Source organism: Parasteatoda tepidariorum, chromosome 1 (genome assembly GCF_043381705.1).
Source record: "Parasteatoda tepidariorum isolate YZ-2023 chromosome 1, CAS_Ptep_4.0, whole genome shotgun sequence".
NCBI classification, from domain to species: Eukaryota; Metazoa; Arthropoda; class Arachnida; order Araneae; family Theridiidae; genus Parasteatoda; species Parasteatoda tepidariorum.
In genome coordinates this window covers 69,725,228-69,744,428 of record NC_092204.1, presented here as the reverse complement: position 1 = coordinate 69,744,428, position 19,201 = coordinate 69,725,228, and the positions used below count along the sequence as shown (strand labels likewise).

General features: G+C 27.4%; 2 protein-coding genes across 2 annotated transcripts in view; one reads left to right on the top strand and one right to left on the bottom strand.

Moving 5' to 3' along the window:
* LOC107452421 (dihydroorotate dehydrogenase 2) overlaps positions 1-19,201 on the bottom strand; it is a 126,217-nt gene that overhangs the window by 32,440 nt on the left and 74,576 nt on the right. The window lies entirely within an intron of this gene.
* The window catches only part of LOC107439017 (protein bark beetle), a gene marked incomplete in the record, with an annotated part of 89,256 nt that continues 72,539 nt past the window's right edge, over positions 2,485-19,201 (top strand). The window contains 1 exon segment of the mRNA XM_043038855.2: positions 2,485-3,132. Coding sequence (XP_042894789.1) covers positions 2,848-3,132 — 285 coding nt within the window.

Below are 19,201 nucleotides of genomic sequence, written 5' to 3'. Positions count from 1 at the left end.
TGACATTTTGTTGTAAAGAAATTATTAACTCACACTTTTAGCCCTGAAAAAAGTAGTATTCTGGTATTTACTAAGCAATTGATGTCGATACAATTAAGATCCCCCCTTCCCCGCTATATTACAAAGGTTTGTAAAATATTCATAATAAATTTTGGCCCCAGCAAGTATGTAAAACAATCTGAAGATTTAATATTTCACGATTTTTTTATTTGCTCACAACACAAATTTTTAAATAATAACTAGTGGATTTAGAATCTGACTGTATTATTCATTTCATATCTATTTTTAAACTTTCAGAAATATTGTTTTTGGGAAGAAAAAAAAATGAAACAAAACATATTTTTCATCATAGTAGCCTAATTTCTTATGGCCTAAAATAACAATAATATATTTCGATCTGTTCATAATAATGGTTCAACTACCACACTGCTAACCAGATATGAACACTAAAATTTCAAATTAAAGTTTATTCTATTTTATCACAGTCGTTGAACAGTCGACCCAAATTTTTGAATTTACGACTACCAATGTTCAACTCCATATCCTTGTAACAGTGAAACCGATTCAGAAGACAAGGGAACTCCTGAATCAAGTTTTGGGAGAAATTTGCGTTGCACAGAGAAGAAAATCATTAAAACCCCCCTCTGTTAGCCTGACGGCAAGGGATCTCTGAAAACCAAGATTCGTCTGCCACTGAGGCTATTTTACATCAGCACAATGGTCGGTGTGAGCCAGGTGCGGAAATCGTATCAACCAGCCATCGCTGGGATTCGAATCCGGGTCACCTCAATGGGAGGCGAGTATTCTATCCCTTTATAGAATTTTGTACTACGTTTCAGAATATTTCGAAGAATGAGGAACAAGTAATTGAAAGTCAATAAAAAGAGGAAAATATGGTTTAAATATAATAAATTTCAGCGTTCTATTAGTGATTCGTATTCTAAAGGGAAAGGAAAACTTCGTCTCATCCAAAAGATTAAAAAATAATAATAAATAGTACAACATTTAATTGTGTTTCATTAAAATATTAACTAAGAAGAAACTTCTTTATTTGTTTAGTTTTAATCACGATATATTAGTCGTATAATGTAATTATAAATTCTTAAGCACGTTTTACGAAGGACTTGGAAAAGAGTAATAAAATGATAAACCACATTTTTAAATTGTTGTTCTTAAAAGCGTTTTATGGTGTAAAACATCACTATTTCATGAAAAAAGTAAAAATTTTTTTTTTATATTAAGCTCTTATCAAATTAAAATTCGGCAAATTTGTTAATGATTTATGTGGAAACAATACTGAAAAAAAAAAGTGTTTGATGCAAAAATGTCATATGTCTAAAAAGTGCCAAAAACTCTTCATATGTGCACTTTATTTACAAACACGCTTTCCTTTTAAAAAAATTTACGGATTTCCATTTGTAAATTGGCCTATTTTATGTTACTTCTAATTCAAATTGATCGGCAGGGGATAAAACAAAAGATTTCAATAAATATAAAAAACTGTAACTCACTTTCTAATTTCCTCCGAATCAGACTTCAAACTAACTAAAGTTGTGAAAGGAATTTTTCAAAATTAAAGACCGCATTTTGACATTGGTATGAATAAAAAATTCTATGGGAATTTTTGGCACTATTCCAAATTTACAATTCAAATTTTCACTTTCGAATATAAGAGAGTTCACCGTATTTTCACATAAGAAATATTTTAAATCTTTTAGATTTTTCACATGACTGTTGGTACGGAAAAAATTCCAGATAAAATTGCCAAAAGACATATTGGCATCCTGAGCGACGGTACTTTTTAACATAAGATCTATTTTTATTTTAAAATTTTACGGAATGAAAAAAACTTGAAATAGCATTATTTTTACAGTATACACCGTTAGCATTAGTATACAATGATTTTACAGTAAATATTACATTAAATATTACTGTACATTACAATAATATTTACTGAAAAATTACTGCAATTAAATGAATATTACTGTAAAAATTATTGTATAAAAGTTTACGGTAAAAGTGAATTTCAGGGTAAAGTGAGGTTGCGAGTACTTTACTCAGGGTGCCAATACTTTTTGCTTTAGTTTTATTCGGAGTTTTTTACAATGCATGAAATAAAAATTTACGGACAAGATCACCGAATGCACCGAATCCTTTTCACAAACTGGGTGACTCATACTCTTCAACATTAAGAGAAACATCTTTTTCATATTAAAGAATTTATGTAATAAGTTGCCACGAGTTTACGTTTTTTGCTATTTAAATTGACTAAATAATTCAAAGTCATTCTGATTCGGAAAACAATGGGGAGCAAACAATTTCTCTTAACCAGTAAAAAGTTTTATACACACTATGATAAGTTCTTCTTATCAATTCAATTCCATATAAAAGCAATTTATTTGCCGCAATGAAACTATTATTCCTCTGTTAAACATTGGCTTGGTGAATACTGTTTAGATGGCGCTGAATTAAAACGATAAAAAATGGCAACCCTGTAATTCAGAAACCACTTTATCCAGGAGCGACAAAAAAATCAAAAGTAAGCTTTGTGATCGTGAGCCAGGTAGATAAGTTTTCGTTCGGTTGCCGCGCGCTGGATATCTTTTACGTACGTTTTTTTTAAACGGAGGATTGATAAAGTGAGTGTTTGCGGGGGACTGATTTACCCTCATCGGACATAATATGGGGGACTAAAAAAAAATTGTATAGAAATGCCCCTTTCCGTCAGTTTCCCCCCGTTTTCAATTCCATGTTTACAGTTATTTCATTGAGTTTATCCTAAGCCTAATAGAACGGACTCAGGTGTGTTGTGGTTTGAAAAGGCTCTTCCACGCCCTTTTGTTGTCGATGGTGAAAGTGCGATTTGGAAGGGGGCCACCCCCTGTTATGATTATGTGGGTGTTGTTGTTAACTTTTTTAAACTTTGAAATACTTGTGAATGGAAGGACTACAGAATTAGGTGGATATATTTCGGGTACGTTGGTGCTGGATGCTTCAGATTCCCCGTTTGAAGTTCGTAAAGATATTATCATAGAAGGGGAATCAAATTTAATTATTAAACCAGGAGTTGAGTTAAGGTTCGCTCCAGGAATTGGAATTACCGTTTTAAGAGATGGTATTTTGGAGGCAAAGGTAAATATTTTTATGGATATCTATTTTATTATTATTATTACTATTACTTTAATATTTATTTGAAACAGTGAACCAAATATAAATATTTTTAATCGCTTTACGAATTCACAAAAATCAATGAAATTTTTATATTTTGTTCATAGATATATATTTAATTTTCTTAAAATTTATTAATAAAACATTTTATTCAAAGAAAAAATGCTCGAGGCAATTAACATAAAATCACAGAATATATTTACTTCTATGAACGAATTCAAACAAAATATTTTGGATAAGCATGCGAGATAATATTATCTTACTATAATTCAAATATTTTTTAAAATTATAGGCTTTGTCTCTATTACTTTGTTTAAAAGTAGCGAATGAATTAATTTATTAAAAATAGGCTGTGTAATATCTTAGCAAAGTAAAAGAGGGAATTTAAAGTTTAAAAATTTTAAGAATAATACTACCCATTAATTTAGTAGCTCAAATATTTTGCACATTTGAAGTAAATAATGTATATACTCATGTACTGATGTATTTTCAAAATGAACGAGCCATTTCTTTTTCCAATATAATTCCTAAATAAGTGTAAGAATTCAAATGATAGAGTCCATTTGTTTATAAATACATTTTTATTTAAATTTTTATTTGATTTGCTACATTTTTATTTAAGATGCTACGTTTTTATCTAAAGTTATTATTAATTTTTTAAAAATTTCATTAATATTATGCTTTTTTATAATTCAGAAAATAAATCTTATGCAAGGGTACTGCATAAACGTCATCTCATTACTTCACATGATATAATAAACGATACTCATATAACTTTATATGATATAAATTTATTCATGTTGGTCATCCTTAAAAAAAGATAAAATGTTATATTTCTTACTAAATAAAAATAATTCTTTTTAGAATTTAAAAGGAACTCTCCTTTCGTGGTTTTATGTTAGTACATAAATGGAAAAACTTATTTTGTAAAAGGGTGAATGCAATTTAATGAAGCAAGAACTCTTAAAATGATATATTTTTACTTACCTGATATGCTATCATACAACTCAGGATTTTTTTTATACAAATTATTGTTTTATTTAAATTTAATAAATTCTTTGAATCGAAATGATTCAGTTCTCATAATTATCTAAGATAAAAATGGACTTAAGCATTATTTAAGCTATTAATTAAATGTTTAATTATTTAATTTATAAATTACACTATTTAGAGTTATTTATTGAAATAATATACATAAGTTATAAATTATTTGTTAAGTTATAAATTGTAAGACCATGTCTACAATATTACAAGACTTTGCTAATAATTCTTCTCATAAAACTGTTATTAATCAAAAGCTGATTAAAATAAATGCTTAACTTAAAGCATGTAAAGCATTAAAAATATGAAAAATATTAATTCTTATATCCTTTGGTAGTTTGAATATTTTGTATATTTAAATTAAATCATGTATATATTCACATATAGTGATGTATTTTAAAAAATAAATATTTAGTCTAAAATTGCATTTATTTAAATTTGTATCAGGATACCTTGGATTAAAAGGATAAACTCAATAAAATGAGTTGAAAATTGAACTCATAAGAAATGTTGATATAGTTCAAATTTCATTTGTCGAGATAGTTCAAATTTCATTAACTGTTAGAAAAATTATTTTTGAAACTTTTTTTGAAAGTTTGGGAGCAAAGAAATATAAATTATTAAAATTATGGAAGCTTACTAAAAATATACTTATTTATTCAAAAAATATATATAGAGAGAGGTCAAATTTAAGTAGATCTGCAGAACTGAGGAAATTGCAAAAAATTACTCAACAAAATTACTCTCAGCAACCATTTCGAACAATGTCATTTCAAAAAAGCCATTTTTTATGATTTTTCCGACACATTAGGAAATTTATCAGATAAAATAAAGGTACTTTTTTCTATTAAGTAGAAGTATAAATATGCTAGAATGCTTTCCGTAAAATCACGAGCTACATTTGTAATTGTTTATCATTGGAAGACATTACAAAGCCTTGTAAATTATCTTCTAACTTAGAGTTTCTTTATTATAATTTTGTGTTATTATTTTTTTCTTGTTTATTGCGTAGAGGAAAAAATATCTTATAAATATTTGAAATTTAGCAAAATTTAAATACACAATTTGAAACGCAATAAAAAAAACATAAATGTATATTTATGTATAATAAAAAATACATACTTACATGTAATAGAAATATAACATAACCTCATCAAATATTTTACATAACATTATGTTTAAAAATGTTATGAAGTGAAATTAAACGTGCGTTGCAGTTTAATATTTTGAGAGTGGGTAATAGTTCGCAAAAAATGTTACAGACGTTGTATGAAATTTTTGAGGACCTTAAGTCTCATACTAAAAATTATACGAGTGGAGCCCAGTTCCTCCCATAAAGTTAGTTGCTTTATTTTAAGAGATTTCTAAATAGATCATTTCTAAATCCAAGCAATATAAGTATTATAAATTGGAAGTGTCATTTATGGGAAAGCAAATAAAATATACCCAAGAAAAAACGCATTTTTAGAATGCTGCTTAAGATACAGCATAAAAACTGTATGATATACAGTTATTAATGATTATACATAAATAATATACTTTCAAAATTAACCAAAAATGTGTAAAAAAAATCTGATATCAATATAGCAGTATTGGAAAACCCATTCATTCAAAATTGAAATAGCATATACTCATTTTTGTACAAAATGTATTGCCTCAAAAGTGATCTGAAAGAAAAAATATGTGAAAGAATTGCTCATTGACTGACAGGAGGATTCAAACCAATGTCCTTCGGGATTATAATAGGATGCTCTAACCACCATACTTGTACGCCCCAGTCCAGGTAAAGTTAAGAAGCTTTTGATTGTGGCCTCCGCAATATCACCATATCATACTAATTTCCAATTTTAATGGTACAAAGAAATACATTTTGAAAACATAATCACCATAGCTTAGTCAGGTCGGTAATTTCACTATTACTTAGTTCGCTTTTTCTGAAAAAAGAAAAGTTTTGATCGAATAGAATGTATGTCACAATATGTCATTGCCGGGGCCACTGTTTAAAAGGAGATTCCCAACTCTTCCTGGAGTTGAGTGTACAACCATGGTGGTTAGAGCATCCTTTTACGAACTCGGAATTTCTTGGTTCGTATCCTGTTGGCAGCCAATGAAGATCTCTCTCACACATTTGTCCCTTAAAATCACTTTTGACACTTTGCATTTTGTTCAAAAATGTGTATATGCTGCTTCAGTTTTGAATACATGGGCCTTTCAAATTCGACTATATTGAAGCTATTTTGTCACAATTTTGCTTAATTTTGAGAAAACCTTTTTTACAGTGTATATGTAAAATAATTTAATAAGTATTAATTAAACTTAATTAATTCACTAATACTAAAAATAAGCATATTTAAACCGCACAAATTAAATTTACTATTCTAAATTTGAAAGCCCCATTATCTTTTTGCTTTTAATTACTACTCACGAATCTTCTATGACAGTGAACCGTTTTGTAGAAATGCCACTAAACAAATACTTACTTTTAAAAATAATTTTTAAAATGCTTCATTTTTTAAAAAAAAATGTATATTTTTTTACTATATTTCATAAAAAAGAACTCCTAAAAGAGTCCTGAATTAGAAAATCAACAAAAATTACATTGTTAAGATTTTAAGGAATTTGACTTATTTTTTTATTTATCTTACCTAGCACAATATCCACTGAAAATGAAATACTCAAAGATCTCAAATTCGTCATTCTTATTTGTATTTTTACGCTTACCTTTGATGATAAAACGGATGATAAGAAATATTTCTCACTCTTGTTGTCATCTTTATCTTAAAAAATGCCCGTTACTCCGGCTGTCATGGCAAACTTATCAGTTCGTTTAGTTTTCTTTTTTCTTTTCTAAATAAATGCCATCGGGTCTCTTTTCAGCTTGAGTACCTAACACTTAAAAGACTTTTAAGAACAGTTTAAATATTTCCTTATTTGATTAAAAGTCATTCTCAAATGAAGCATAATACTTATTAACTTCTTAGTCATTTTGTTTAAAATAGGAAACATGGATTAAAAGTTTTAAATTAAAATATTTTAATAGAGTTCAACTGAAGGATTTTTATTAGAAAATATTAACACAATGTTGTGTTATTTCTGTAAGTTTAATATGCTTTTAATAATAGAAAAAGGCTATAAATATTTACTTCAAATGGCCCAAAAAATCTCTAAAGATTTGAGAAAACAGTAAAAATTGGTTTCATTTATTATGTTATTTAAAACATTTTATGATCGAGTTCAAAGTTTGAACTTTAAAAAATGAAAGTCTTGATGGTTTAACTTCTTCGGTTACTTTAATACATTTTATAGAAACTGTTACTTACTTATATGAACTTTGCAGGTAGTGGTACCCAATGTTTCATATGTATAATGTTAAGATGAAATTTAAGGCAATGTTAATCTATGAAAAAAATTATTCTGTAGGTTATTTTTGACCCACGTACAGCATCTGTTACATAAAATATTTTTTTTTGATTTTCTTATAGCACTATCAACAAGGAGAACAAGTCAATCCTTAATGACTTTTGATCTAAGCAGGGACTAATATAGGGGATATCTATGGATCTTTATATCTATGGATCTAAGTGATGTAGTAAATATGACCGATATCGATATTTTTTTAAAAACTGCCTTTGCGTCTGAAAGAGAACTGTTGAATGATATCAATTACCATATTGTAGCCTTAGCGTTTAGTAAATCATTTTTTTTTTAGGGGAGGGGGTTATTTCCATATTTACTATCTATTATCAATGAAAGATTTTCTAGTTACAAAATTTAATTTCAACAACTTTCGGAAAAAAGTTCTTGTTGAAATTTTTTAAAATCTTTTTAATAAAATTATTTAATTTATTACAGTTATTCAAGTTTTAATATTTTTAATACAGCTGGAAATTTTATAAATTGAAATAATTCATTTACAATATATAATATCATCAATTATGAAATCATTTTGAATGCGTGTTTTCCAGGAAAAAGTATGTACTTACATTAGGTTACGAATGCTAATTTTTGTGAAAGTGGGCTTGAAATATTGTTGCAATTATTTGCGTATGTTTTGTAGTAATGATTCAAGTCGGAAACTTGTTTTTGGTTAATTAAAAGAACAAAATTACTCAAAATTGAAAGTACTATGTTACTCAATTAAATAAATTTTTATAAATTTTTTGTGAGCATCCGATTATCACGGCGTTAACCGCATTCAGAAATAGACTATACATAAATATTTTATGATAGCTCGAAACCATAGGCGAAGTGTACTTTTCACGAAAAGTTTGTTTTGTGCATACATTGTATGTTAATTATGTTGAAAGCTGTTTGAAATATTGTTGGAATTACTAGCGTGCGTTTTGTATCAATTACCTCATCCTAAAGTATTTTTAAGAAATAATTAACAAAAACAATCACTCAGAATTAAAAATACTACATTTTTAAATGAAAAATAATTTAAAAAAATATTTTTTTTGGCCATTCGATTTTTACTGTTGTAAAAAGCTATTTAGAAATTGACAAAAAGTGCTGTTATATTCGCATGGTTATATTTAGTTTGTAACTCACGCTAGGTTATTTGGAATGTATATGGAATTATTTGTACTTTTCTGTCAAAGGGAGCCGTCGCGCCAAACTATTAATGCTATGTAATAATCGGTGCATAATATACTAAGTTGCGCAATATCGGTGCAACAATTATTGTTTTTTTCTCTCTATTTTTTGCAGTATCTTTTAACAGTTAAGTACTTGTTTTTCGCAATAATTTTTTGTTTGTCCCAAATATTATTGCTCACAAAACTAAATGTTGGTGCACTGATTTTTTAAAATATTGAAATTAATTCATTTTATATTTTTAAGTGAGTCAAATAGGTTAATTCAATAAATAATGATGAATTTAAAACTACTAGAATGCAGGTACTACTAAACAATACGAATTTCAAACTTCCCGTTTACGTCTTATGAAAACTAAAAAGTTGTTTTGTGGTTAGAATTGGCTCTGTTCAAGGTGCTTCGCTAAGCGATGAAAAATAAACATAAAAATATAATAAGTTGTCTCTACAAGATTTCTCGCAAAAAAGCCGTTGAGTATTTTTCTAAGCTCTTCAAGGCCACTTGCGAAGGTCATTAGCACGCAAAAGAATCAAGTCTGGCTGCAAATATCATTGGTGTCCAAATATAATACACTTTACAATCAGTTTACCTTAAAAACTGGCCATAGAATTTTCCTTACTTCATTTTCGGCCCATTTCCACAAGTAATATTAGCGTACCTCACACTCTAATGGTTTTCTGAGCTTTTGGCTCAGAGAAAGAGTGGTTTTTCTTTTTTTAGGAAAACGTGGATGTTTGTTATCAGAACTTAAATTAATAATCTTTTGAGTCCTTCATTTTTTTTAAATGTAGCCTAAAAAAATATTTAGTCATAGGAAACATGTTTTTTTAATTAAACACATTAACTTTGACAGAAAACTGAATAATAATTAATGATTAATAAACATAACTAAGAATTCTTTTATGCTTTTTTAGTAATACAAACAAAATTTCACACAGAATAAGCTTTTAATTTTCTTTTATTTAAATTCATCTCAAAAAATTATTATAATTTATAAGTATTACCTGATTAAAAACTTAATTCGGTTCGAAAAAAAAATATTAATAACAAATAACAGTCGATTTGTTTCAAGCGCTTCAAAAATAGGCGCCCTTTTACAAGATTTGCCAGGATTGAAATAGAAGAAACAAAAGTGATTTAAAATTAAGAACGTAGAGTTGCGCATTAAAAATGCAATAATAAAGAATGGAAATAATAATGCAAATAAATATCTCACTTTTCGCTCTTCTCATTCGCGCCTGGCAAGTCTTGAAAATAAATGTCGATTTTTTAAGCGCTTGAAACAAACCGACTGTTATTTGTTATTAATATTTTTTTGAAGCAAATAAAGTTTTGAATTAGTTAATATTTTACCGCTTCTGTTTCTTGGGAATATTTATTTAAAGTTTATAAATATATTTGCAAAAACTGGGATGTATATAAAATAAAAAAGGTGTTTTTCTAAAACCCTTGCCCTTTTAAGAATATTTATTGCCAAATAAGTATTTTGAGCAGGTTTACTTAATTTATTATTTAACTCAAAAATATTTATATCATAAAATTCTAAAGTAACAATGCCACAGTACATTAAAAAAGATGTAAAACATCATGCACACTACAACGTGCAGCATATTTAAAGGTTTCAAAAATGATACGTGTGGGAAAACAGAAAAAAAATTGGACATAAGATTTCTCAAGAATATAAGAAGCGTATTTCCCCCTCTCTTTAAATGCATTTGCTTCTTAAGCACGTTTTGAATCCGTGATATCCTCTACGAGTTGCCATTGTTTTTGAAGTGTCTAAAAAACTATATAATTTGTTTTTTCCAATTTTAAAAACTATTATCAAATGCATATACAGGGAATTAAAAGTAACTCTAATGAATTTCACACATAAATGCTTTGAATTTGTTATACTATAAGGGTCTTTTTTTAATTTAACCACCAATCACAATCATCTGTACTACTTTTTATCATGCCAACAAAATATACCTCACTATAAGTATAGCTTTAATATTTATTGATTTTTTGATGAATTATTTATAGATGTTTGTATACTACACATTGTTTATATTATGTCATAATTTTTATAAACTCTTTTTGTAACGGCGCATTTCTATAAACACTTTTTGTAGCCCTTAAGTTATTGCCGCTATAGAGAGAGTTCAAAATTACATTACTCAAAGTTAATGGGCATAAAGAAAATTTGTATTAAAAAATTAGATATCATATGTATAATACAAAAAATAGATAACTTTAAAACATTTGTTATATCCGCCGTTGAACAGCCGACTCAATTTTGGGTTTACGGCTACTAATGTTCAACTCCGTAGCCTTGTAATTTTGAACCCAATAAAGAAGACAAGGGAACTCCTGGATCAAATATTAGGAGAAATATGCCTTCGTGAAGAACTTTTGATGGAACTAACCCGCATTTGCGTTACATGGAGAGGAAAACTACGAAAACTTTCCACGTTTAGCCGGATGGCAAGGGGATTCTTATCTATGATTCACCTATCATTGAGAATATTTTACGTCAGCATAGTGGTCGGTACGAGCCGGGTGCGGAATTCGAATCGACCAGCTATCGCTGGGATCGAACCTAGGCTCAGGGGACCTAGGCTCAGGGGATAGAGACGAGCTCTCTATCCCCTGAGCCACCACGGCTTTTAAACATCTGTTATGAAAAAACTTAGGTTTGTTTTAAATTAATGTTTTATTTCGTTGTCTTGACTTGTCTAGTTCTAACACCTATTATTAGGTTTCACCCACACAGTTTGTTGAAAGGTTGTCTAGTCCAGCGATTCCCAATTTTTTTACGGTTATGGAACTTTAAATGATCAAGTATATTTCAGCATTAAGTTACTGGGTTACGTAAAATTTATTAACAGCTGTGAATATGTTAACCAAAGAAAGATTGCTGATTTTTTTGATAATATTAAACAATGTGAAGAATAAAATTTTTTCTATCATCGTATATCAAATATAATCTTAAAATTATAGGATTTATGTCAAACAGTTAAAATTGCAAGCTTGGTGTAGGATCTAGTCAAGTTCTGAATTTATTCTTGATATATGCATAAGTTGAAAATGAATAAAAGGTGCTGAATTATAGTTTTAAAAAAGGAACTGTTATGTACGTTGAAAAGGGTTATCAGAAAAACATAATTCCTTTTTCTAAAATTTGGTCATATTATTTTGAATAGAAAAGCTCGATGAGAGATACTGTCTTTTTTATAAATGCTTATTCTTTTCATAATTTCAATATATTGTAACAAGAAGAAATATTTTTTTAAAAAAAATTTCTATTTCTTTTTTAGTGGCATTTTACTTAAATAATTTCATAAACATAACCAAAATATCTAATAAGTTATACTTTATTGTTCAGATGAAAATTTATTCACAGATTTCAAAAATCACTATTCATTAAAAAAAAATTAAACTCTCGTATCCCCTATGACACTGCCGCGGAACCCTAAGGTTCCGAGCAGTGTCATAGGGGTTATAGTCATTGTGTCATAGGCCGTGGAACACCAATTGGGAACCGCTGATCTAGTCAAAGGTGTAACAAAATGTCCTAATCATAAATGATATCTACAGAACTAGAAATCCATAAATATTGAGTTGTCTAATTTTAGTACTATTTCCAAGATATATTTAATAAACTTAGTTAGTGGCATTGTATAAGATCTTTACTGTAACGAAACATAATTCTTAGTCATTATTTTACAATTTTATCTGAGTTCAACTTATCTTGGCAAGTAAATATTGACTCAGATAATAAAAAAATATTACGTTATCCTAGGAAAATTATTGCCTTTGCGACAAATATATTTTCTTTTACTACTGTTCCATTTTATTTTACTAAATTTGATACAAGTTCCGAAACAAAAAGCCTAGGCGATTTCAGATTTCTTTTTCAAATTCTATAGTTTCCACTGACCCTTTTGAAAATAAAAACATTTTTTAATGTAATCGAACATCGGTTCAAAATAAAATTGAAATACATTCACATTAGTTATTGTATAAATTTATGAAATACGATGTAATAAATCTGTTCAAATAAATTATAATATTAGAAGAATAAAATGAAATAAATTTTTAAGATATTAGTGCGAAAATTGCCTTTTTATATACGTTGCACATTTAAAATTATAGGAAATATAAATATTAACTTTTTTTTAATTGCACTTTATAATGTTTTAAAATATCAAATTGCATAGTTTTTTCCTTTAAGAAATGACGAAAAAAAAAAAAAAAGCAGAGAAGCTACTTTTTCTAGCACGTCTGAAAAAAATGAGAATAAAAGCTGGTTAAGTGATAAAAAAGCTCTACAATCTAATATTATTGTTATCTCCATCTGCGGTTAGTTAAAGTGCTTTTTTTGTTTGTTTGAAATATTGATCTGAAGCAATTTTCTCAATTTGACTTTCGTCAGTAAATTAGTAGCAAATTCTGTAAGTTTCTTAGTGATACGAGTTAAAAAAGAATTATTTTTCCCTTTGCAGAATTTTTATTAAGCATATTTTCATACTTTTTTCATTATTTTGTATTAATTTAGGTTAAAATAAGTGAAAAATATTATGTTTAGCATTTTAATTAGTTATGTTTATGAAATACAGCAGAAACACCTTTATCTTTTTTCTGCGTTAAAGGTAAAATCTTCCAAACACGACTGCCTTCGAAACAATATTTTTTTTAATTTTCACTCAATTTTTAAACTCATTTTAATTATTTCGAACTAAGATAAATGATTATTTATCACTGAAATTTCGTAAATTTATAAAATAAATCAGTGATAAATTTCTGCACATAAATGAAATGTTTTTTTCAATCTACTTTTCTTAGAATTTCATAATTTCTAACAAATTTTTTTACTAACTATTAAACTGTTTTTTACAACAAAAAAATACCAAAATTTATTTTTACTTGTAATTAGAGGGCCAAAACAAAAACTATTTAAAAAGGACAGCGGTGTCCCATTCGCCTCAAAGTGTAAAAAGAATTATAAATATGTAACATTTTTAAAAGTGTGAATATAGTGCTTGTTAATATTTGCTTTAAAAATTAAATTACAATATAAATCAGAGTTTTTTCAAACCATGGTGTTGGTACAAGTTGAATGGTTTGTTTGTATGGTAATATTTTTCATAGAAAGGAGTTAATAAATGAAAAATGCAGTTTACGTTTTTAACATTAAAAAAAAGGACACAATTTTGCAGCTTGAATCTAACATATGCCTAAAATAAATTAAGAAAAAGCAAGATGCATTGAAATTTGTGATGAAATAAGAACATCTGTATTATTTATTATCATCAATAGGTCACAATATAATCTAGTCTACTAATATAATCTAGTCATATAATCTAGTCATATCTACAGAATATTTATATCTTATTATAAAAAATTCATTTTAGGGAGCAATATCTTGAAATGCTCAAAGAATAGATTTTTTTAATATTATGCTCGTCTATATTCGAGAACATTTTACAAAAATTATAAGCTTTACGATATTACTTATATACTTATGCACAACATTAACACTACTTATATACTAATTATAATTTTGTATGCTTGTTATATTGTTCTTAAATATTAGCTAATTATTACTTGTGTTCCAATCACTTACTTCTTATATTATTTATATACTTTTTACATTATTCTTATACTGCTTATAAACTTGTTGCATTATACTTATATGGCTTACTTACTATTTATTTACAAGCTAGATACTAGTTACATGCTACTTATACTATTTCATACAACTAGTATGAAATAAATAGTATACTTTATACATAATAATTATCCTACTTACATACTTGCTACATAATATTTATGCTACTTATATATTAGTTATATATCACTTACGTACTATTTATATGAAATACACTGTAAAAATTCCGGATCAAATTACGATGAAAAGTATTGGCACCGTGAGTGCCGATACTTTTTACATAAATATTTACTGTAAAATCACTGAATCACTGTAATTAAGAAGTATTGATGAAAAAAAACGGCATAAAATTTCATGGTGAAATTGGATTTTACAGACGCTACTCTCAGGGTGTCATATTTTTTACCTTAATTTAATATGGAATTTTTTAGTGTTCTTCATATAAATGAGAAAAATACATCGCATTTTGTGTTGACGTGCATATGAGTATGAAAACTCAACCCAAAAATTTATTGGCGCTTTTCATACCCACCGATTTGTTATTACTCCTACAATTTTTCATTTGTTTTGCTTAAAATGTATCTTCAATTGCTGTTAAGATTCTATTTGATTCTTTAGGTTTTTTTGATTAATTTAATGACAAATTCTGAATATTTTCAAGTCTTTTTTCTCCTAATTTACAGCCATTTAGATAAAAATAATAACATTGCAAATTGTCCAAACTTTTTTCTCTTTGAAAATACCTGCATCAATATACTATGCCTATCAGATCGAATCGGAAGAAAATATTCTTTACTGCTCTTACAAGGTATTTATTTAGCGTGGAGTTTTACATGATCGACTATATAGTTTTTTCGTTTCACGAATTTTCTCTTATTTAATATTTAAAATCTAGTTTAAACATGAAAAAATAATGTAAAAATATATTTATTTTTTTAAGTGTAAAAGTTTTATGGATCTTTGTTTTAACATTTCGTAGTTTAAAGTTATAAAAGAACACTTTGTTATAGTTGATTGCTATTTGTAAACCAAAATTCGGAAGTCATAAATTCAGACAAAGTTTAGTACATTAAATAAAGCCTATGACTTTATTTCGTTATGTTACGTGATAACACTGGCTTTAGAATTTATTACCATCGATTAAGTATTTTCTTCATAAATTCGCAGATGACTTCACAGTTTCGAAGTGGAGCATAAAACATTCTCTGGGTGTATTTTAAAGAGTTTGAAGATTTCTACCATCTTTACCTGAAATAGAGCGAGTAGTTTTCTTTTTAAATTTTTTGGAAAACAAGTTTGTGTTCGTAAAGTGTTATGGCTTTATTCATATTTATGGAGATTCGGTTCTTTTTATCGCTGTTCTTCCCGCTGTTTATCTTGCCGTGTTCGGAAGTTACACCTAATTGCCGAGGATGGATTAAAATATTCGTTCTGGAAGGATGGACAATTCGCACCATTCAGTGAACTTGCTTTCTTTCCCACCAATCGACACTTCCGAAAAAAAATAGTTTTCTAATCTTTTTTTTTCTGTGAGAGTTGATAGGGCTTAACTCGGTGGATAAATGACCGAACGGTGAAAGAACTCAAAGGAATGCTTCAATTTCTCATTTAGAAAAATTTTTGAAACATTCATCAGTCAATTTGGTGACATGCCTTTGGCATATTCTTTGTCTACCAATTTTCCCAACTGTGTTTTCACTTGACTAAATTTCCAGTTTAGGTATCACCTGGAAAATTAGTAACTTAAAACAATAATAGATAAACGCTAGAATATATGTTTGGCTTAAGTATTTAATTATAGCTAGATTTCTTGAAAATCTTACATTCATTCATCAGTTTATGTAATTCTTCACCAAAGATCGGTAAATTACTAATAGCATATTGGAATCATCAGTTCATGAATTCATGTTAAGACTGGTTTTGCGAATTATAGAATTATAGAATTTTGCGATGATATAGAATTGAGAATTTAAAATTGGTTTTAAGAATTAATAATATGGTAAGATTGGTTTTAAGAATGGGTAAAAACTCAAATAGTTTATTAATTGCATGTTTAGCTTATAAATATTTAATTATGGTTGGATTTCTTGAAACTCTTATTATCACTCATCAGTTCTTAAGATTCTTTACAAAAAGATCGATAAATTACCAATAGCATATTTGTAACAGTTCATGAAGTCAATGTTATGTTAAGATTAGTTTTAATAACTGCGTTGAAATCAAATAGTGCAGAGAAAATCCATAAAATAATTTAGCTTAATTCAAGTATTTGGTAAATTATACAGGTGCCTGTTATTTCCCCTTTTTTCATGTTTTCATTTTTTGTGATGAAAATATGTCTAATTAAATTATATTTTAATCGCTGCTGTAAAATAAGTAATTTGTTTTTGTTATTTAAACATTCTTTACTAAAAATAATTTTTTAAAAAAAAGTATTATTTGAACTATCTGAAATAAGGTGATGAAAGTAAAAGATGCGAATACACTTTACTCAAAATCAAGTTTTTCGACAACAAACATGCATTATCTGATTAATTTTCAAGAGATTATCAGTTGTATAAGTTAATGAGTTAATGATTAATCTTTAAAATGTTTGGTTTTATAAATATTTTTTTACACTCTGTAATACCAAAAATGATTGTTTTAATGTTTGAAAGTTTCGAAAAAAAACCCCCCAACTTTTTGAAAAGACTTTTGAAAAATGAACCGAATGTTTTAAACTATTCAGAACGATAGTTGCCATTAATAGCATCTTATGTCAGTCGAGTAATTGATACAATTCTTTTTTTAAATAAAACATTATCATTCGAAACTTTTAATTACTTTACTTAAAAAAAATCAAAATTGTAATCACACAGTTTTAGATATTTACTCAAAAAATAAATTCAGCTATATCATATACTATGTCACGTATTTCATAAAATGATTTTCTGAATTTAAAACTTATAGTCAAGCCATTGTTCAAATCATTATTTTTTGTTCATATTATTATTTTCTGAAAATGTTTTTAATTTCAAGTTTAAATTAAGAAAATGCGTTTCAGATGTTAATATAAAGGATTGTCCTAGCAAGTTTTTTACAATAGAATGATTGTATGCTGTAAAATATAAATAGTTTTTTTTTAATCTGAAAACGTGTCTGTTAGTAAAATCCAAGGTAAAAATTTCAAAAACTCTACAAATGTGAAGCAATTATTACTAAGTTATCTGCCGGATTTTCATACTCTTAATTTTCCCGTAATTTGCACATTTCAAAAATGACTTGAATCTTTATTATTTAATTGAAATTTATGGTTATGGTTAAATTTAACCTATTCAGCTTCGAATACTGTTTCAGAAAATAATCTAAGAGTATTCCTTATTCCAAAGAATCACCTTCAGACAAGCTTAGGGATAGCGTAAATGTCCGATCGAGGAATTTAAGACCTTGTCCACTCGTATCGGTTAACCGACGCTAGGTTAAGTTTCACAGTTTGAGTGATTATTTTTGGTGATTAAACCACTTTCTCAAAGAATCACTTCAATATTCAACCATAATATCAATTCATGTTGCTATAACATAGAGCGAGTTTGTTGTAATCTTAACCCTTTAACGTAGAATTTTTATTGAATATATTTTTCATATTTTTATGTATTATTTTTGTATTAATTTAGGTCAAAATAAGTGAAAAATATTAAATTTAGCATTTCAATAATTTATAGTTATGAAATACAGCATGGGTCACCGGTGACTTTTTTTACGTTGAAGGTAAAATCTTCCTAACAATAATTTTTCGAATATCTTTCACTTCTTCATATCTTTTCACTTATTTGCAGCTATTTAAATCTAAGAGAAACAGTTACTCATCATTGAAATTTTTGAAAATCAATTATTGATAAATTTTTAAGTATGAATGTAAAAAAAGTTAAACTACTTTTTTTTGATTTTATATTTTAGTACACATATAATAACAATAATCTAACTGATTTTTTTATTAACTATTATACACTGTTTTTTCTTAATGAAAAAGCATATTTTTACTTCTAATATGAGAGCCAGAAAAAATATATAAAAGGGAAGGCGGTGTCCCGTCTGCGTCAAACAGTTAAAAAGCGATATATTGAAGCAAATTTCCATTAAAATTGAACAATAGCAATTTTGGCATCAAGTTTGAAAGATATTATCGTTTAACAGCCTCTTAAATTCTAACAGTGTGAGAAGGAGATGGTAGTGAGAACGAGTTCTTAGTTGTCTGACTTAATTTTAAATTTTTTATAACACCTATCTAAATTATTTAATGGAACTATATTTTCAGAGATTAATTTTTAAGGCACCCTTTTTCTCAGTTTAACGTAGTAGCTTTCATTGATTATGCGGAGATAGAATTCATCAAACAAAGTTCAGAACATAGTAGAAAAGGTCAGTATTTTACCCAAAATTCCATCTTGTTTAAAACGATTCCTCGTTTTTATTTGTTTATGTAAATTTTATAAAAATAAATGTATACAACGGAGCATTGTTTTTTTGGTACAATTCCTTCCTCTATATCTGTTTATCATAAAAAGTGGTATCACGTGGTGATTGTTTTCTTCTAGTTTATTTCTCGGGCCATCGACTTCTCAAGAAAAAGTATCTAATTATTATTCCCAATATTCATCCTCCCAAAAAAAGAAACACGATTTGGTTTCAGTTCAATAAGCAAAGCTTGCTTTGTTTTTAAGTTTCAGTTTTTAGATGGACGCAATCTATGTTCCATCCATTTAG